Source organism: Dryobates pubescens, chromosome 6 (assembly GCF_014839835.1).
Source record: "Dryobates pubescens isolate bDryPub1 chromosome 6, bDryPub1.pri, whole genome shotgun sequence".
NCBI lineage: Eukaryota > Metazoa > Chordata > Aves > Piciformes > Picidae > Dryobates > Dryobates pubescens.
The window spans coordinates 26,851,567-26,874,157 of NC_071617.1; the positions used below are offsets into that span (position 1 = coordinate 26,851,567).

Here is a 22,591-nt window from a genome sequence, read left to right on the forward strand (position 1 = left end):
CAAAGATGCATTTGTGAAATACAAAAGTGCAATCATGGGCCAGTGGTCCCATTAATCAGTATTCAGGTCACTAAAAGTTACCTGAGTGGATCATGTCTTCATTGTTTTTAGGTGTTCATCTTCATTGTTTTTAGGTGTTCAAGAGGGGTTTGGATGTGGCACTTGATGCCATGGTTTAGTAGTCAGGAGGTATTGGGTGACAGGTTGGACTTGATGATCTCTGAGGTCTTTTTCAACCTTATTGATTCCATGATTCCATGTCCTATAAAAATGTTCTTGGCCAGAGAGCAGTTGGAAAAGGCAATCTGGTAACAATGCATGCCTGTAAAAACAGACTCTCTTGTTGAACTGCTTAAGTAAAGTAACAGACAATAGGGAAAATTCAGATTACTCCTCAAGCACATTTATATGATATACCATGAAATCTACACATGATGGTAAGCCAGCAGTTGTCACAATGGCAGGGCTTCATAGGCTGTACAATGCAAAAAGAGCACATTCTGGTAATTTATAATTGCAGATGCAGTGACCTCTTCCTGTCCTAAAGAGGTATTCACTCTGCCAGTCATGACAATTCTGATTCAAAACAATGGGTCAGTGTGTAGTTATTAGCTTTAAAATGCTAAACCTCCACAGGTTTTATACAGTAAATTTCAAACCATTGACCAGCAAGTCACCAGGAATAAACATCCCTCTATGGCTAGACAAATACCTGATGCACTGCAAGAAGATATTCCTGAGAGTTCACAATGAACCTACTTGAAATGAGGTAGTTTAATTGTAAAAAGCCCGTTGTCACTTTCCCACCCCAATTACTAAAACCTAATGCCACTGTAACACCCAGTTATTATAAATCCTTCAAAACCTCACACACGTTCCTCCTCCCACATCTATTACTGTATTCTGTCTTATTAATTTCTTAGCCCTTTTCCTCATCCACACAATAATATCTCTCCCTTTCACTTATTATACTTATTTAATGACAAATGAAATGAACCCGCAACAATTTGGAATGAGGACCAAGCATGCTGTAAGAGAGCTCCCTTCTCTTATCTGATAAACCAAACAAGCACACAAAACATTCCAGCTTTGCATTTAAAAAAAAAAAAAAACCCAACCTAAGAAACACATTCTATTGCTCAGCGTTACTCAGCAATTTCAACTGGATAAAGACAAGCCTCCTTGTTTTCTGCAAGACAAAGGAGGTTCACATTTGTCACTTATGGGTATCTCTGCATAATGCAGGTTGGAAGAAAGAAAAAAAATAATTTGGCTCAGTACCACAGCTAAGCAACAAGAGCCTAGGTAAGGTGCTGTCTCCACAGGGTTTGAAAAATACCGTAGCGTTACAACTGAAAAGACGTCTTGTAGCTTATCTAAAAAGATCCCAGAAACATGTTATAATGGGGGAAAACAAAAAACCAACCACCAAAACCCAACCAACCAAAAAAAAAACACAAAACACCAAAAAACCACAAATAAATAAATAAATACTTCCTTTTTCAGCATATTCAAACTTAAGTCAACTTGACTCACAATTCTAACAGGCTGGTATATAAATCCCAGAGGGGCAGCAGAAGTGGAATGACAGAGAAGGGCCCTACTCTGTTAAACTAAATACCCTTCTGCTCAAGTTCATTGCCTATGACAATGACTAGTAACAGCTCATTATAGCAAATCATGAAGAAACTACACTATATGAAAATGAGAGCACAGACTATAGATGCACAGAGTATATTTACTCTGGTATGTCCTCAGAGCAATCAGATGCTTATGAATTTTCTCAGCTGGAAGCTGCATAACGATCATAGTATGTAACAGCTCTTGATGAAGTATTTCTTCCTTGGAATGTGTCTAATCAGTTTTAGAACCCATTTACATTTTTAACATCTAAAATACTTTATGCTAATGAGTTCACCATTTAGACATGGGTTGTGTGAAAAGGGATGCCCTGTTGTTTCAAATCTATAGCAAATTAATTTTGCAGGGTGCACATCAGTTCCACTGTCATGCAAAAAGTAAATCTGTCAGCTGTTTCACTATGACCCTCATAATTATAAATCTTCTGCCACAGTTCTGGTCTTTTGCATCTTCCTCCACTTGGCAGCAGAATCACAAAAGTCATAGTAGTGTAAAGGTAACAAGTAGAGCAGGCTTTATAAAGTGGTAATAGTGTTATCAGTAGTGACAGTCTTTTCAGACCTTGCTCATCTCCATTCACCACAAGAAACCCCCTACAAAAGAGCAGATTTATGGGTAATAGATAAGCATCCTCGAATGTCATGTATTTAGTACATTAGATGTAAATGTCTTATAAAGAACAGAAACAACATTAGTGTTGAGTAAAGATTTTTCTTTAAACTTTTCGATCCTGATACTTAAAGAAGTCCTTCAAATAGAATGTGTACCTTTTATAGACTCAGCACCAGTCGACACCAGTTTTTTAACCCCATTATAATTTCTCCCAAAACTACCTTACACTTGAGCTTTAAGTGTTTCGTGGATGACAAAATATCCATTCCTCTCAGACCCAGAGATTAAAATCTACAATCTTCACACATTCTAAAACTGTCACTCCAATTGTTTAAATGATTAAAATAATTAAATATAATCAAACTCAGCACGCTTAGTACATGACAACATTAACAAAGTCAGGTTAAGTGCTGCTAGTCAAACAGTTCATTGTCGCCCTCGGCTGCACTGATAGGACTGTTTGTCTGTCACATTTCAAGTCAATGAAAGATCTACATTAAAAAAAAAAATAAATACTTCCTTCCTTGTTTTTTGAACTTTTAGAAATACAGATTGTGAAACTCTATACATATAGTGTCTGCTCTTCTATGTATACTGTAAGGTGATATAATCTGTACAGAGTATGTGAACTTCAAATTAAGCACAAATTTCCGCAAGACTTAATGTTTCCTGTTTAGTTGTATTTGGCTGATACATCTACCTATTACTAAGCTCTGATGGCTGATTTTTCCCAGCATCTCACTTTGAGCTGCACTAGCTAATTCAGGCTGCTCATAAAGGAACAGAGGAAATAGGGTTGGATACGGGGCTTGAACATCACTGCTACCTGATTAACTGTTTGCACCCACAGCATGGCTTGGACCTTGCCAATTTGCACTTTCCTAAAACAACATTTGGGCTCAGATGAGAGGACCAGCACCTATCCAGGACCATTCCAGGAGGCAGTTTGAGTGCAACATCCTTGAGAGGGAGGTAAACGTATTTTAGCCCTGTAGATGTGACCTGTGCCATGCAACTTGACCTCAGAGGCAATGATCACTCAAAAATTATTTAATCTAATAATTTATTCTTCAGTTACTCAGCTTTCTGAGATCCTTTTCAGCCCCTACACATCTGGGTTTAAATTTTGGTATACTTGAAACTTTAGCATTCTAATATGAACCCATTTTTCCACAGAGCTTATGAAAATAAAAATCCTTCTCAGGACTACTGATGACTTCTGTAGTGAAAATTCTCTAGGCATTCCTATAGTTTACTTACCAGGTTTTAGCAATTTTACAATCTATATCAGGATTTTTTTCTATAATACCAGTATCTTTCAAGATAGTTTGTCTGAAAGCTTTCTGTTTGGTTTGGGGTTTTTGTTACCTGAAACTTGAGTATACATTTTTACCAAATAATTTCTATCTATGGAATATCTTCAAATCTATACAATATTTTGAAAGTATATGAATAATATTTGTGGCATACACCTTCCCTCAACAAAAGACTATGGTAGTTACATAGATTTATCAGTGCTTATTTATGTGCAATACACATCTCCTTCAAGTATCATCACTTGAAGCAATAAATTAGGGAATGTATAACACTATGCTTTAGGTCTTCCTCTTGCTAAATGAAGTGGGAAAGTAATCTAACACACAGTCATAAAACATGTCAAAAAAAAAAAAAAATCCCAAAAGTTTGTTATATTCTAGTTTAAAATGTAATTCCCAGAATCTATTTTTATGCATAGTATGATGAAGTAATTTTTGGACAAAGCTACCTGTTCAATGCATTTGACCCACCAGTGAAAACTAGGACAAATCAAGTGAGCATTTATGACTCACCATGGAAAAAAAACCACCAGCAATAAAACAATACAACACCTTTCCCCAGAAACCATCTCAAAATTACTTCTGTATCTGGACTAAAACGTCATTTCCCATGTAGATACATTAACATAAATTTTTGGGACACATGAAAAATGGCAACCTGTAAACTATTCCACACAAGAGTGTACTGATCAATTTTATCTCTGTGAAAGCAATTACTATACCAAGTACATGGAGAAACAGAGTTTATGCAGTCAAGCTTCCAGCTTCTGAGAACTTTCACAATAAAGAAAAATCTTATCAGTCTGGATACTATCCTAGAAAAGTAGCACTTTTCAGTATTATAACACTGGTTCAGACCAGCAAGACCACCTAGCCCAACATCTTGTCTCCAACTGGCCTTTAGCTAATGTCGCAGTAAGAACAGGGCAAGCAGTTATGCCACTTGTACTGGTGGGAATGTCTTGTCTTATTTGAAAAATACACTCAAAATTACACACAAAATTAATCAGGATATGTAAATACTGGGGTCTGGTAACAAGAAGCATTAAGAGCTACTACCATGGTGTCAATGATGCGAGTCACACATTACTCAAACCATTGCCACATTCACTTTTGCTTTTTGGCATTTGTTGCCCGCTTGGATATCATAAAGATAAGCACATCAGGGCTGTGTCAGAATGAAAAAGCACATCTGCAGCACCAATAAAATACTAAGATGATCTAATTATAAACTGGGGAGGTCAAGAAAATGCTGCCCTATCAGTTCCTCTAACCTAGGTCAGGGAGGTGTCAGAATTGCAGCAAACTGGAGTATCTGTGGTGTACCACAACACTGACAGTCTCCAGCATCTGAGTATCCTTCATCGACAGTGCTGTAACTACTACTCTACAGTATAGAACAGGTATTTCTGATTAGTTAAGTGTGGGAATGCACAGTTCTCAAAAAAACATAGGCACCATACTTTTTCCCCTCAATCCTGACAGCAAGCTGACATATATTTAGCATACACTTACTCTTCCTCTACCTTTATCTTTTCACGTATTCTGTCTCAGCTTACGGAAATGCATGTAAGCCATCCACTCCTATGTTTAACAACTTTAATCAAAGTGCAAATAACACTCTGCTACACAGTACCATTTAAAAACATAAATTAATTACCTATTTAAAGACTTTTAAAAGGAATTCCTGTTTATTTTAGAAATGTGTTCTTCAGCATCATTTAACAATAAATATTTCAATACAGGCTTGCTCCCTAAGCAGAGCCACACACCAACATTTCTCCAAAACTCACTACTTTCTCTCACAGGACTGTACCAAACTTCAAAGCACATTATGCTGATATCTTAATATCTGAAACTGCAGCTTAGCACAATTTTTCTTTTAGCACTAGCCTTAAATGACTAGTAAACAAATTCTCTCTCAATATATAGTCTCAAAGTCTGGGTATGACAAGTCTTTTGCCACAGATCCTATTTAGAATAGACTAGAATAGAATAAACCAGGTTAGAAGAGACCTTCAAGATCATCACATCCAACCCATCATCCAACACCACCTAATCAACTAAACCATGCAACCACGCACCCTATCAAGTCTCCTCCTAAACACTTCCAATGGTGGTGACTCCATCACCTCCCCGGGCAGCCCATTCCAATGGGCAATCACTCTCTCTGTGTAGAATTTCTTCCTAACATCCAGTCTGAACCTCCCCTGGTGCAGCTTGAGACTGTGTCCTCCTGTTCTGGCACTGGTTGCCTGGGTGAAGAGACTAGCCCCTGCCTGTCTACAACCTCCCTTCAGGTTCCTATACTTCCAATCCCTTTTCTAGCTCAGAAAAACAACACTTTGTCTAAAGACCACAGAAGGTATGAGAATTAAACAAACTAGCTCAGGCACCAGAACCATTCCAGTCACCAAAACCTTCACCTCAGTACAGACTGTATGGAGAAAAAAAAAAAAGAAGTGTTCAATAAACCTGAACAGAGCTCCACCTGTTCCATACTCAATTAGCTCAATGAAAACTGTCACACATATTAAAGTATATTGAATATGCATCTAAGCATATTGGGAAGGCCTAAAAGAACACAGATTTATGCAGATCTCTTTGCTTGTGAAGCCTACTCAATTTTCTACCAAACAGAAGCGACAATGATTTCCAAATTACTAAAGTGAATTTATCCAGAGATTACTTTGTCAATCTTAAAGCCATGCAGTGGGCCAGATCTGACTGCCATCTTCACCCTCTTCTAGGGCATATAGTAAGGGAAAATGGTGACAAGCAGAATGGCTGACATAGAAAAAGGACACAACTGGAGCGTAATTTGACTTCTGAACCCACACACCGTTTTCTGATTTGCTCCACAAGAAACAACACAAGAATGAGATACACCATGAGAAAAATCATGCATTTAAATGACTAATGAAGAATTACATTTCATACTGCAGTCAGCTAGACTGCTTGCAGTAACTACACAAAAGTAGCAATGAATGCACTCTGATTTTTTGTGTAATGCTAACTAAAAATGAAAAAGTACTTTGAATGTTTACAAATGTCCTTTAACTGAAACAGCCAAATGCACTCATTTATTCATTTGCATCATATTAGCACAGCATATCTGTGGAATAGCACTCAATATAACACTGACAGAACATTAATGGATACAGGAAGGCACAACAGGAAAAAAAGTTTTAAAGTCCATAAAAGAGTATAGGTAAAATTAGTTAAAAAGCCACTTCATATTTCTGTTTAAAAAACTTGTGCAAGGATATATCAGACTACGCTAAATATTTTGGTCACATTACACAATACATTCTTTTCTTCCTTGAATGTACTGCAGGTTATACTATTGTACTACATTATGAAGCTCACAAACAAAAATATTTGCATTAAGATGGAAATACCTTGCCCCAAGGCAATCTTACGATTTTTCACAGCCTAGGAAAAATTAGGTGATGTCATCTTGATGACTATAAACCCTGAATAAATATTACAGCATTTTCAGACAGACATTATTATAAAATTCATAATTTCTTCACTTTTTTTTTCCTTTTTTTAAACAGGGATCAGCACTGGGTCTGGTCCTGTTCAACATCTTCATCAATGACACTGATGAGGGGACAGAGTGTCTGCTCAGCAAGTTTGCTGACAATACCAAACTGGGAGGCTTGACTGAGACACCTGAAGGCTGTGCAGCCATTCAGTGAGACTTGGACAGACTGGAGAGCTGGGCAGAGAGCAACTTAATGAGGTTCAACAAGGGTGAGTGCAGCGTCCTGCATCTGGGAAGGAATAATAAATTGCACTAATACGGGTTAGGAGGTGATCTGCTGGAGAGCAGCCCCATGGAGAAGGACCTGGGAGTCCTAGTGGACAACAAGTTATCCATGGGTCAGAAATGTGCCCTTGTGGCCAAGAGGGCCAATGGGATCCTGGGGTGCATTAAGAGGAGTGTGTTCAGCAGATCGAGGGAGATTCTCCTCCCCCTCTACTCTGCCCTGGTGAGACCTCATCTGAAATATTGCATCCAGTTCTGGGGTCCCCAGATCAAGAGGGACAGGGATCTCCTTGGGAGAGTCCAACAGAGAGCTATCAGGATGATCAAGGGACTGGAGCATGTGCCCTATGAGGAGAGGCTGAGAGACCTGGGGCTTTTGAGTCTAGAGAAGAGAAGACTGAGAGGGGATTTAATTAATGTCAATAAATATCGGAAGGCTGGGTGTCAAGAGGAAGGGGACAGGCTCTTCTCGATTGCACCCTGTGAAAGGACTAGGGGCAATAGATATAAACTACATCACAGGAGGTTCCACCTCAATGTGAGGAGAAAATTCTTCACTGGGAGGGTTGCAGAGTGCTGGAACAGGCTCCCCAGAGAGATTGTGGAGTCTCCTTCTCTGGAGACTTTCAAGACCCATCTGGATGTGTTCCTGTCTGAGCTGTGCTAGATTCTGTAGTCCTGCTCTGGCAAAGGCGTTGGACTCGATCTCCTGAGGTCCCTCCCAACCCCTAAGATCCTGTGATCCTGTAATTAAGAAATTTTGGGTTCTTATAAAAGCACTTAACAGACAGTAACTCCTAACTGTGTATAATCAACATCATATTGTGTACTGACTGTAGTATTCTATAAATATTTTTTCTTTTTTTTTCTTTTGGTTGGTTGTTTTGTTTGGGTGGTTTTTTTGGTTGGTTGTTGGGTTTTGTTTTGTTTTTATTATTTTATTAAAGAATTATCACAGAATCATAGAATTTTCTGGGTTGGAAGGGACCTCCAAAGGTCATGAAGTCCAACACCCTCTGCAGCCAGCAGGGGCATCCTCAACTCAATGAGGTTGCCCAGAGCCCTGCTGAGCCTCACCTTGAATATCTCCAGGGATGGGGTCCCTACTACCTCCCTGGGCAACAGCTTTTGTATGGTAGCAAACTACCTTAAGTTCCCACTATATATAGCTTTACAGGGCTTTGCCAAGTATTGCTGAAAGAAAATGATGCATAAAGCTGTTGTGGATGTGTCCATATTCAGCAGTAATTAAGCAAACTATCATGCACTTTGATGAACATGAGTGGGGAGTATTCTGTTAGGGAAGCGGTAACTGCTCCCACAGAGCAAGAGGTGATACAGGCAGCTTTTCATGTAGCAATTCTGTGTACAGTTTCTCCTTTCCTCCAATACAAAAATGCCATGAAAAAATTAGGAAATACTCCTGTGAAAATTCAGTGTAAAACATGCACACCTTGCTTATACTCAATATGCTTCGCCTCTTATTGTTGTGGTGGTGAAGCTTCAAATAATGTAATTAAGTTAATACACATTTTTCTGAAAAATTTATTGGATGATGAGGATCTATCCAGCAAAATTCTGTAATCTAACAGTTCTTGTTACAATCATATATTACTTTTGCTTGAATTTTATGGAAGAGGACAAATGGAAGACACCCTGTTCTGTATTATATCTAGGCATCTTTTAAAGTCCATGGGAAAAAACCTTCAATCAAGATGCATCTTTAATGAATCTTTAAAGCAATATCATGCATCTTATTGGTACAACTTACACCAGTACTTCAAGTAAGATTAGATAAAGAAGTCAAGGCACTTTTTACTGTGTCTCTATGAACATGTTTTTCTGATCTATAAAATTCATAAAACATCCCATGAGGCCATACAGCACGAAGTACAGATTACAGCTCAGGCTAGAAGCAGTAGGCTTAATCTATAAACAAATTTCTTCGATAGCTAATATGTAAACAGCTTTGAAGAAGAGTTAAAATTAACCCAGAAATATCTAATCAGTTTATTCAATCAAGACACCCTCTTACTTGTTTAAATTTTGCTTGCAAAATCAATCAAAAATATTTTGCATGAAAAGCAGTCCAATCTGTGCTTCAATTTCATTCAGAGTCCTGCCTAACTCAGCCATGATCTGGATATGACAAAAATAAAACTCTAGCATTAGTTTTTGACAAATAGAGTTTAGAAATGCTGTGTGTAACAACACAAGGCTCAGGTGTGTTTTGAGCACATATGTGTGGTGGTGAGAGAAAGCTCAGTTCTCCCTCCCCCACAGAGAAACCATGGCTAACTCAATCGGAGAAGCAGAGATGAATGAAAGCTGTATTTACAAGCAGGATGAAATGCAGTGAATATATACACAATATACAGAAATACACAGCAAAGAAAGTAATACAGAACAAAACTCCCTCCTCCAGCCAGAGGAGGGTCCCCACCCTGTACCCCCTTTCTCCCCCTACCTCCCTTTTTTCCCAAAAAGGGTTAGAGAGAGAGAAAAGGTAATTATTAAGGAGGAAATTCTGTTAGCTCAAAGCATATGCAAGAATTAGTTTTTCTTATCTGTTAATTCAAGGTTAACTCCTGCAGCTGTTGCTCAGAAGCAGACAGGCAGAATTGAGACAGAGACTCAAACTGAACTAAAACTTAAAGTTGCATTCTACCTATCTACCAATGAAATTCATTTAGAATATCTGAATGTTTTTCAAAACATTCAGCCAGAGTGTTCCAGCAACTGTCCCTTTCTTAAAGGCACAGCCTAAAACGGTCACATATGTTACTGGTAGATAAGTCAGGGCTCAAAAAGTTGCTGCTGTGAACACTCAAATACCAGTATGAGCAGCATTCCTTCCCAGTACTTCTCCTCCAGTAAAACCTTCCCAGTAGATTTTCCCCCTTATACTCAAAAAAAACAATAAAAAATACCCAAACAACCCATTTTTTAAAAAAATCAAACACTGTATAATCCCAGGCAGATCACCACCAACCTGTCACAAGTGACTTTCAATCCAACATTCACTATGCTAGACACGAAATTTATCTGTTACTGATACTGTAAGTCCTGATATTTTGTGATACAGTAATACCTTAAACACTGCAGCATTAATGTTTGACTCCCCTTTTTAATACTTTGAGTTCTGAGAAAAACAAAATCCACCTCAAGTAACTAATTTAGTGAATCTCAGCCACAGACACTTCACACAAATCAGACACTTCAGTTTATGTTCTTGATAATGAAATTCAGGTAAATTACCCTGGCTGCAGGCCCACTGACTTCTGGCTGAAGAGCACACATAGCTGGATGCCTGTCAATCAGGTAGAACAGAATTTCTGCATATAGGTCAATGACTGCTCCCCATCACCAAGATACACAATTGCAGACACTAAGCCATAGATCTCAAAACAGCATTTCGCCTGCCTAGAAACTTTCTTATAAAATCAAAGTTCATTTTTTCTGTCTGTATCACATTACATGATGCAAGGCTCCTTTACAAATGCTATCTCTATCCCTCTTGCTTCTGTGTAAAAATATACCTCTACTGATATAAAGTGACTTAGGCTCCATATTCACTTCTAATCACCACAGATCCATGCTGACACCAAAAAAAAAAAATCAGTTCCATCTTTTCTTCACATTTCACTGCCACCACTACTCAGGCAGCAGGATTTGTGCATAACAACAGGAACTGAGTAGATCACCTATTAAATTTCTTTCCTAAAAATGTTGCATTCTGACAAATGAAGATGTCTTGTTAGCAGATATTTTATATAGCTGCAGCCTTTATATTTCTAGAAGAAAATCACAGGTAAGGCTAATCAGTATGTTTCATTCTATAAACAAAATATAATCAAGTTATTCTGGTAAGTGTAGTTTTAAATCTGGTTCTGCTTACTTTTATCCAAAAATCCAACACAAAAAGTCTTATTTGCCTAACTGCCTTTAATGTAATCAATACGGTTACCTTGAAAAATCACTGTCAGCAAAAGGGAAGTAGCAGAGAAGGCAGGAAGACCTGCTTGATGATAACAACTACAAAGCTGAATGATAATGATAACATAACTAATGCTTGATACTTTTAACTTCACAGTTTGAGGGGAGTTAGACAGAGAAGGTTTAAAGTTTAAGAAAACAACAGACAAAATCACACCATTGCAGTTATTCATGTTAAAATATCACTAAGACAATTATATAATGGTTTGGGCTGGAAAGAACCTTTAAAGGTCTAGTCCAACCCCTCTGACCTTGAATGTTTCCAGGGATGGGGCATCTATCACCTCTCCAGGCAACCTGTTCCAGTGTCTCACTACATTCATTGTAAAAAAACTCTTCCTTATACACAGTCTGAATCTATCTGATTTTAGTTTACAACCATTACTTCTTGTCCTGTCAAAGCAGACTCTGCTAAAAAAAATTCTCCCTATCTAGTGTCATCTGCAAACTTGCTGAAGGTGCACTCAATCCCACTGTCTATGTCATGACGAAGTTATTAAACAGTACTGGTCCCATCATGGACCCCAGTCCTCTGAGGGACACCAGCTGTCATTCATCTCCACCTGGACATTGAGCTGTTGACTACTACCATCTGCATGCAACCATCCAATCAATTTCTTATCCATCAAACAGTCCACCCATCAGATTAATCTCTCTCCAATGTAGAGACAAGGATGTTGTGGAGAATCGTGTCAATGGTCTTACAGATGTCCATAATATACAACATTGGCAGCTCTCCCCTTGTCCACTCCCAGGGTCTTTCTTTCCAACCTTTTTAAAAATGGATGCAATGTTTCCCTGTTTGCAGTCACCAGGGGCTTCACCTGACTGCCAGGCCTGTTCAGAACTCTGGGATGTATCTCATCATGTTGCACAGACTTCTGTATGTTCACTTTCCTAAGGTGGTTGCAAACCTAATCTCTTACAGTGGGAGGATTTTTGCCTCTCCAGACCTCATTTTGTGGTCCATCCACTTGAGAGGCATGAGGAGAAAGCTTGTCAGTGAAGACTGATGCAAAAAAGTTGCTTAGTACTTCAGCCTTCTCACCTGCTTTTAACAGCTTGCCAGTCTTGCTCGTCAGAGGGAGTGCACTCTGATGTTTCTTTTCTGACATACCCAAAGAAGCCCATTTTGTTATTCTTTGCCTCTCTTGGCAAGTTCAGCTCCAGTCATGCCTTGGCCTTTCTGACCCCATCCTTACACAACTGGTCAACATCCCTATACTCTCCAAGATTCCTGTCCCTGCTTCCACTGCCTGTGCAGTCCTTTCTTGCCCTTTAACTTTATCAGCGGGTCTCAATTCAGCCATACCCGTCTCTTGCCTTTCTTGCCTGATTTCTTACACCTGGAGATGGAGAGCTCTTACATTTTATGGAAAGCTTCCTAAAAGATTTGTGAGTTCTATTTCTCAGTCCCTGAGGGCTGTTTACAAAGGGGTCCTATTGGCCAACTCCTTTAACAGCTAGATGTTTGCTTTCCTAAAATTCAGGATCCCAACTTTACTCTTTGACCTGTATCTCCCAGGACTGTGAACTCTACCAATGTGTAATCACTGCAGTCTGTGCTGCCTCCAATCTTGATGTCACCCATTAGCTTATGTGCATTAGTAACACATCCTCAGTGCATTCCAGGAGTCCCGTGGATTGCTACAGCTCACCACATTACTTATCCAGAAGATGTCATGGTGGTTAAAGTTCCCCAGCAGGGCAAGAACCTGCTCAGAGAGGTTGTGGAGTCTCCTTGTCTGGAAACTTTCAAAACCCACACAGACACATTCCTGTGCAACCTGATTTAGGTGAACCTGCTTTAGCAGGAGGGATGGACTAGATGATCTCTATAGGTCTCTTCCAACTCCCTAACATTTTGTGATTCTATGAGTGTCCAGCTATAGTTGGAGGAAGAAGACTTCTTCAGGTCCCATACAGATGGCCTGCAGTAAACACCATCCAGATATGGCTTGGATTATAATTCTTACCCATAAGCTTTCAACTTGCTTGTGGCTATTCTTAAGGGATAGCTCTTCACACTCTATCCATTTCTTAATGTAGAGAGCAACACCTCTGCCTCTCTTCATCAGCCCCTTCAAAACAGCCTATAGCTATACTCCAGTAACAGGATTTGTCCCACCCAGCTTCAGTAACACCCATGGTGGCTTCCAGCTTCCATCTCCTTGTGTTTGCTGCCCACACTGCATGCACAGAGACACTTCAGCTGGCTTCATCTTCTCCAAGCAACACCTCTTAATTACTTTGAGGTACTTCCCCAGTGTTTCCCTGTTGGTTCCCATTAGCTCAGAGGCTTTTGTAACTTTGCTTTTCCAGTTGGCTCAAAAAATTGTCAGAGAAGTACCACAAAAATCCATTCTCATGTCATGTCTCCCAAAAAAGGGAAACTTTGAGCAACTGGTACTAAATTACACTTAGCAATATGAGATTCTTGGAGTTGAAATACTATGCAAAGCATTCATTCAGTTTTAGCATCAAGATCCTTGATCCAGATGAGAAACTGTATTTCAAACAAGCAGGGATTTCTTATAGGGATTTCGAGCACCTTAGAGAAAATCATCATTCTCACAGGAAGAGAGCTCTTTAAAAAAAGTAACATTTGTTTCTCATAACATCAAAGTATTTTTTTACTCTGTCTACAAAAAGTATTGTCATGACTTACTCACTGGATTCATAGCACCATTTTTCTGACTGTATTTGTGGATTATAACACTAGCTATCCTGCAGTCCTGCAGCTTGTAAACCACAAAGAATGCGGTAAATAGGTGGTCTATTGCTACATACTTTCACTTTCTCATTAGGTTTATACCAACAAAAATCTACTACCACCTCAGTATCAGACACATGGTCATCACCACTGAAAATGTGGCTCCACACAGGCTTTTCTGTCCCTTTCCAATCATTTTGTTTTTCAATAATTCTGCAGAAAACACTCAGTTACCTTCTAGGAAGTAGCAATGAACACACAGATAAAATCTGTATTTATTTCCTCATCATCTGGGTAATCTTCTTTCCCATTTTACCTGTTATATGCCAGTGTTAGAACTGCATAAATATTATCTTTGCACACTCTAAAAAAATGTGATATCATTATAAAATTTAAGAAAACAAACAGGTCAACTCATAAGGAACAATTTTCTGGGTTTAGTGATTGTGGCATTTACACCTAATACAACCCAAAAGAAATACCTTGAAAGTTCAACACACTGTCTTATAACCTCTGTGTCAATGTTTGTATCTAAAATTGACACAATATATGCTGCAACTAGGAACTTCTGAGATGACATATCCAGTATTTTATGAAGGCTTACATCCTGCATGCAAGAAGACCACATAACATTCTCAAAACATACACTAATGTAACAGGTATTACAGGTTGGTGGAATAGTATTTCCAACTCAAAGTGGGTAAACAGAACTTCCAAAACAAATGTTAATATATTCCAAAACAGAAATGTCAAAGGCTGAAGATTCTAAAAGAAAAAACAAATTGTTAACCTCTTTTGCCTCAAAAAATGGTGGAACGTGGACATAAAATTATAGCCATTGAGTTTCACCAAAACTGGGTTTCCTTTTTAAATCTAAAAGTATGAACTGAGCTGTTTAAAGCTAAATATTAATCAAAATTGAAAAGGACTTACCGTCCTGTCTGTTATTTTTCCTTTTTAGCCATTTTTCCACTGTTTCCGCACTTACACTTTCTGACACAAACTCATCCAGTACCTGGGGGTGAAGAGAAAGATAGGCCTTCACTTTTTCATCTGTTAAACCTGAAAGAGAGAATATTGATTACATTATTGGTATGAAATTCCTGACATGAAGCAATACCTCAATGCCAATAACAATCAATATTCTTTTGAATTGAATACATGTCTACTCAACTTGCATCCTTGCAGACGGAGCAATATCCAGTAAACAACAAAAACAATGAGCTAGAATACAGAAAACAGTAGAAACAAAGAATATCCATGTGAGATACTGCATACAAAAATTACCCTATGGGAGTATGCATAAACATTAGCAGGGAGAAAGGGCCAGGAAGGCATTTATGACTATGATTACGAGTCTAAAATTACTTCTCTCCAGGATATGCAACGTAATATATTGATGAAGGAACATGACAGAAGAAGACAAAAGAAAGTGAACTGATATTTCGCATGTAGAATGTGGCAGCAGACATAACAAAACTGTTACACAACACCAAAATCAAGCGCAATTTTTAAATACTGGAGTTACTTAAGTTACTTTAGAAATATGAACTGCTTTCACATGCATACCTCCATGATTTTAGTAGCTCAGTTAACCAAAATAAAGTCATTGTAAACAAAAGGTCTTTACAACAAAAACTCCAGCACACATTTCTGAAAAAGCAAAATTCAGAATCTCAGATTCCTGACACAACCACAAATAAATTCCCAAATTAATAAAATTACAATCTGATCATACTTTTCACAATGTCCCCAAACAAAACCACTGGCCATAGGGAGGTGAACACAAGAGTGCTGAAGCTTTCCAAGGGAGGGCAGGAAAGAATCAAAGTATCGAGAGACTGATCTACAGCCTGTCCCAAAAGGAGCACACATCCTGAGTACAATAGCTTTAATGAGACCTGAGTAAGTAATGACTCTAAATACACCTTCTTCTCTTGTGTGTGTAAATTCTCCACAGAAAGCAGCCTAGGTTCAGTAAAGGTGAAAATCCTCTCCAAACAATAGTGACCTCTTTTGAAGAGTATTCATGCTACCAAGTAAGATCAATTTTCCTATGTTATGTTTCACACAGTATCAGAACATGCTGAAAACAGCTACAGCATAATTTAAATGCTAGTGAATGTCTGAAACTTTTCAGATGTTTTACAAACATTTACTGTGAAAGCCTTCCAGAAGCAGTACCAGAACACAAACCAAGAAATCCCACATAGAGAGCACCAACCACACACATCACCCTCCTCACACCAACTGCACTACACACAGGCTAAACTTGGCTTAAAATATCATTTCTCTTAATCCATATAGGCAGCATTTCTTAGTAGATATGAGAGCTTTCCTACTTTTGGACTTTGTTTTTTCCCACTTTCAGTGAAAGTAACTTTCTTTTGTGTTGCAGTCTGTATTCCTTGACTTCAATGGAAATATTTCTTCCATTCAAAACTTTATGGGCTATTGCTTTTTGCAATATACACATAAAAATTCAATAAAATGTCAATTTGAAATAAGACTTCAGTCTACACTTCACAAGTTTCATTTCCATTCCATATATTTGTTTTAATCTTAGACAGAAAAGTGATTCACGGAGCCAACACAAGAAATCCTACAACAGTCTTTCAATTATCCTCCTTTATTTCACTACTTCAGTGTGCAGATATGCTTTTCCTATGTCAGATTTACAGATGGGAGCAAGCAGATCAGGATTTACAACTACATTTGCAGAGTTAAAAATAAGTAACTTAACATCTATTTTATACATAGATTAAAGCAGATTTATCAGTCCTCCTAATTGTTATACTGCTCTGTGGAAAAAAAGATACCATGCAGAAAATACAGCATTAATAGAAAGCTGCCTGCTAGAAGAAGTGCTTTTTTTGGTGGTTCACATACATGAAGTCAAAGAAGAGTTGTGAAGAAGCCTAACTGTAAGAGCATTTTAGAGCTGTGCATAAGCAATTTTTTTTTTTGCATATATAAAGCCTTCTGCATTGCAAGATACACATAAGAACAAAAAAGTTAAATAAGAATATGCACTAAGTTCAATGACAGACATAACTTACTCTCTTGAATATTCACACATTCCTGAAAACATCTAGTACAAGTACTTTTGTTAAATATTATGAACCTCTCTATTGAACTGCTGCAATTTTAAAATTCTGAAATATGGGAAAAAAATTGTTGAGAATTCAGAGGCAATTATTAATGGCATTTGAATTAGCAGAACAACAATACTTACACACAGGCTCAGGAACAAAACGGTTTATCATACGAGCAGGTATCATATACAGAATTAGAAACAATGAAACACAAGCCAGTGCTGATCATCAATTTTTTTTGTTACTAATGCATTCGGCGCAAGTTTTTGGGACAGTAAACTCTTCTACATTCATTCACATTAGAAGTATTTCTTTTCCTCTTTTTCTCCCCTTAATACTATTTGATCTGTGCAGTAGAGAAAGCAATATATGTCCACTCTTTCCATGGCACTCTCTAGGTAACAGGGAGCTTCCAATCACCTCCAGTGACATCAGGATTTCTCTCACTATGATTCTTGTGAGGAGTATAAAGTATATACATCAACAGTGTATAGCAAAGGAAAAGAAAGTACACCTATTAATAAACTATAGGCTTTCTCCTAAGTAGCCCAAAGACAAGTCCCTTTGCATCCCTGGTCTTAAGCCTAGATTCCCCTTTTCATCTAACCAGTAAAGACTTCAACAACTGCAATATTTCATTAGTGATAACATTAGGTAGAACCTTAAAGGAGATCAACTGAATTCACAAAGCAAGCTCCCACTGTCCAGTGTAAGTAAACCAACAGTTCATAAATGGAAATCTGTAGCACTAAAAAAAAAAAACACCACTAATTAAGATAAGAGGAAATTAGGGAACTTTTGCTGTGGATCGGTGTACTATACAAGCAGATTACTTTAGAGGTATTGGCACAAATAGTTTTCAAGAAGCCTCAAGTGAGTGATAACAATGTCTAAATTAAATGTGTGACCAAAAAATAATAAAGCATAATAGTGGACACAGCTTTTGGAATAGGAAGATTCATATAATAAATGTGTTCATATTCATCCTGTTGATTACTATAATCTATTTGTTAGGGTTTATGAGAGACAGAAATTGTAAACATTGTAAGTTTTATATGCTGCTGTCCCCTTAAGATACCAGTAAAACTCTCTTTGGAAAATAACTGAGTATCAACAATTTGGGGGAGGCGAAGGGTGGAGGCTGGTCTTGGTTGGTTGGTTTAGGGCTTTTGGTTGGTTGGTTTTTAGTTGGTTGAGGTTTTGGGTTTGTTGGTTTAGGTTTTTTTTTAAAGATTAACCACTATCACTTCTACATTAAGGGAGAAACTGCTCTTTGAGCAGATGTGACAAAGCAAACCAAACTCAGCATCTTAGAAATTCACGTTAGTGTCTTAAATTATAATGGTACTGCAAGGCAACATTTTAAGTCTGTCTACACCAGCAAACTGAGTATGCCCAGGGACATTCACTGATCTGAAACAAAGTGGCTTATAACTTCCTCCACCCTTGCTATTAAGCAGTCTTGACCTCCAACTTATGACAATGAGGGGAAACTAGAATACATGCCAACTGCTTGCTGGAAATGATCCCTGTCCTCACCCTGCTCCAGAGCAATGCCCAGGACCTGCCTACAACATCATCAACTGGCTTTGACCAGTCCGCTGTGAAGAACCATTCTAATAACTTAACAGAACAGACCAAAAAAATTCAGTGCACAAAAATGCTCTTTCACATTGTTTGTTTACTATCCCAGATACAGCAGAGCTGGATTCAAAAATAAACAAAGAAAAAAGACCTCCTTTAAACTTCAATTATCATTAATCAGACCTCACCTTTGAGTCAGTCTCTGACAGCCTTCCTTTCTAATAAAAAACCCATTAAAATAAAATTAATAAAGCCAAAAGTCACTTAAAAATTTTATTTTTACTTTCAGCTTTTTATGCTGTCTAAAATATTCAAAATATTTCTTAGACATTAGATAACCTATGTTGTACTGAATCGATTAATGGCTCCACTCTCTGACTCTTAATCCATGTCGTACTGCACTTTCCTCTGCAAATAGCTTCACTGAACTCAGTATAAAGCAGAACTGACTGTGAATGAGCTGAAAGAATTGAAGCCTAGAGCTATGTTTAAAAATCTGCTCCATTTAGCAAGATGACTCAGTCATATCATTAGCAACTCTTGCAGTTTTTTCATTGCTGTTGTGACATTTGGTCTTTTTTCCAAAGCCACTACCTTACTGAAATCTCATGATTAAGTAAGAATTTTAATTTTCACCTAAAGTTTTTGGTTCCCAGTCTGGGAGGCACATGGGCAGGCACAGCAGAATGGATAAAAATTGATGAGCCAGCCCAATACTTAGCAAGGCTCAGCATTTTATCCTAGAAGAGCTACACTCTGAAAGATTGCAGTCACTGCTTTCCTCAAAACCCTTGCAACAGTGTTCAATACGTATGACACAGCTTTTGCCCAGGTAGACAGTATCCAGTCCTTTGAAAACACTGTGAGGGTATATATTGTTCACTATAAGAAATTGGGTGGATTTTGTACCAAGTAAACTTTTATAAATAAAGATAACAAGGAAATTACTGTGCCATAAATGCTGCATCTGTCAACACTGAAAATAATCATCATTTTAAAACAAACAAACAAGCCTCAAAAATGAAATAAATTAAAAAATCCAAAAAATGAGCTTGTTTGGTTTAATAAGCCATTCTTCCCTGAAATTAGAGTGGCCACAAGAGCCACAACAAGTATGGGCAAAGTCATAATATAATTTCTCCAAGAAGCAATGTATTGTACCACACAGAGCCAAGGGGGTGGGTGGGATTGAAAATGTAATCATGACGATAAACTCTTTTCAGATAAGCTGTTATCTGAAACAGAAAACAACCTCACCTCAAATACAAGTGAAAAAATGTATAATATTACAATAAATCTTCTCATCTGGAATATAAAAATGACAAAAAGAAATGTGTAACACTTTCTCCAAATCAGCACTTGAAAATAAATACCTTAAAAGTACCTGGAAGTAATCCACAAGAGCTAATTTGAACCCAATTTTACCTGTGTTCTCCTTTATTTAAAGCTGTCTTGCCCCATCTCTTTCCTACACAAAGATCACCTCTCTGTATCTTTCTACAGAACCTTATAAATTATATTTGTAGTTATTATCAAAAGCATTCAAGGCATGTGTGTACATTGCTTCATTTGGATTAAGCATTAATCCTATTAAATCAATCCCTTCTTTGTTCAAAGCATCAGGATTCAAAACCACAGGCACAGTCAGTTTTGGAATATCCTTTTCAAGTCAGTTTTTTTAATCTTAATCCATTTAAGTATACAGGAATGTAATGCAACCAAGTGCTCAGAGTCTGTGAACCTTGACATTACTGGTCTGGCAAAAAAAAAGTATAATCACTAACGAGAAGCACTCAGAATGGTCACACCTCTTTTGGATTTCCCTTCTCTTAAAAATCAATACACATACTCATTTGTGAGCAGCTCCATTCACCTTTTTTGTCCTCCTCCTCCAACTCCTGCCTGCATTCCCAGAAGAAAAACAATACCCAGCTCTGGCATTCATACAATAATGCTGTTCACAAAAAACCACTACCCTGATTTGGGTATTTTAAAAAGGCCTATGTTTGTTTCACATAAATATATTTTATCATTAACATTTCAAATCTTCACATAAAGATGTTTACTTATGCCAGCCCCCAGTCACTGCATATAACTGCAAGCTCTGTATACATTTAGATCATAGCTTCACTCACAGTCCAGTGCAGTCACTCATGCAGCAGCTACAGCAGCCAGCAGTATGCCATACAACATTTCAGTCAGGACACCAACAGCACTGCTTAAGCATTAAAGAGAGAAAATAAAGACCAGCTCAGCCAGACAGCAGGAATGCATTCACATGGAAAGAATACCAATAACCACATCAACTTGTGTCCTGTAATTCAAATTGCTTATTCCTGATGAAAAGTGATGGATGTATCCTTGCACCTGAACATGCCAGATGCTGAGCAAGATGTGGATGTAAGCACCTTTAGTTTCCACCAACTTCCACAATGGTTTTTATGACATGATAAGCACCCTGCAAGCTCAAGCCCTAGACATCTACAGATAATCAGCTGGTTATGTCTCCCAAACCCTAGACTTCAAGAAGTGCACTGTACTGGCAGCCCTGAGCACTGCTTCAAGTATTAAGTTAAAAACCAATAAGCCATATAAGAGTGTTGACAAAATCAGGTTTTATTATCTAGACGAGAAAGTATTTCCACAGAAATTATATACATCAGTTTAATGGGGTAAATGTGTTCCTAATAACAATAATCATTTTTCATAGAGCATCATAACATATTTCAGACTGTCTGAATGGCATCATCCTGCACAGCATGTATAGTGCTATGCTGCAATACCATCCATTATTTGATGTACGGGGCTTTTAAAAATTCTGTTCATTTTCTGCTTTGAGAGTAGCCTCTTTCCAATTCTAACCAGAACACTAGACTAACTCTTTTTTTCTCCTTACCAGTGCATGATGGGACCAAATTTGGGAACTCAATTAACACCCTGAAAAAAGCTAACAAAAGGAACACTGAAAAGCTTTACAACTTTCAAATTGTAATCAAATTAATTTCAAGTCTTTGCTTGAGGAGAAAGCTATGAATCATCTTAAGGTTTCTGATAGAATTATTCAACATACTCAAAAATAACACATCACATTGAAGTAAGTGAAAAAGTATTTGTAAATATGATATAAGGAGCATCTCAGTATGACTTATATTTATTTGCTCTTTTTTATTCTCTTGTGCAGCACACTAACAGGGTACCTTGCCTCATGACCAAAATGTACTTGACCTGTATGCTCAACTCAATGATAACAAGTACCAAAATACAGTTCTTTCATTACTCAGGTCACTCAGGACTTGCACACACTTATCCATACACAGCTGTAAATTAAACTACTTAAAATCTAACTATTAAACAAGGTAAGAATGCCTTAATTCTTCCTTTGGGTGGTGGGACCAACTTCTTGATTCGTGACTTCTTCTGTAATACCTTCTGTCTTCCTCCCACCTAACACCTAATCCTAGAGTAGCTCTCTCTTGGAGTAAGCTCTTCTGGCTTTAGAGTACTTGCACTGTCTTTATTAGCAAAGTTTCATGCTGATTTGTTTCTTCAAATGAACCCCTATGAATAAAGTTCCATAAATCCATTATAATGTACTCATCAATACAGACATACAGTGCTGTGCACCGAAATACTACTTATTCCAGAAACAAGATCCAGTTTGAAGAATCCTCCTCTGAAAGATACTACATCCCTATCATGTCTCACTGGTATTTCACTAACTAGGAAACAGAGAATGTATTTCCTTAGGAAAGGAGCGTCCCACTTCATCTCAACACTTAGATTAGCAGACATGTTAGGATAGTTTTCCAGAGCACAGGACTCTTCTCAAATAACCACTACACATAGTCAGGTAACACAC

The 22,591-nt window shown here is 37.8% G+C and overlaps 1 protein-coding gene across 2 annotated transcripts in view; it reads right to left on the reverse strand.

The window, feature by feature from the left end:
- The window catches only part of PDE10A (phosphodiesterase 10A), a 368,681-nt gene that overhangs the window by 87,373 nt on the left and 258,717 nt on the right, over positions 1-22,591 (reverse strand). For both annotated transcript variants that reach the window (XM_009898929.2, XM_009898930.2), the window contains exon 2: positions 14,987-15,115. In XM_009898929.2, coding sequence (XP_009897231.1) covers positions 14,987-15,115 — 129 coding nt within the window. The remainder of the gene's footprint in view (positions 1-14,986; positions 15,116-22,591) is intronic.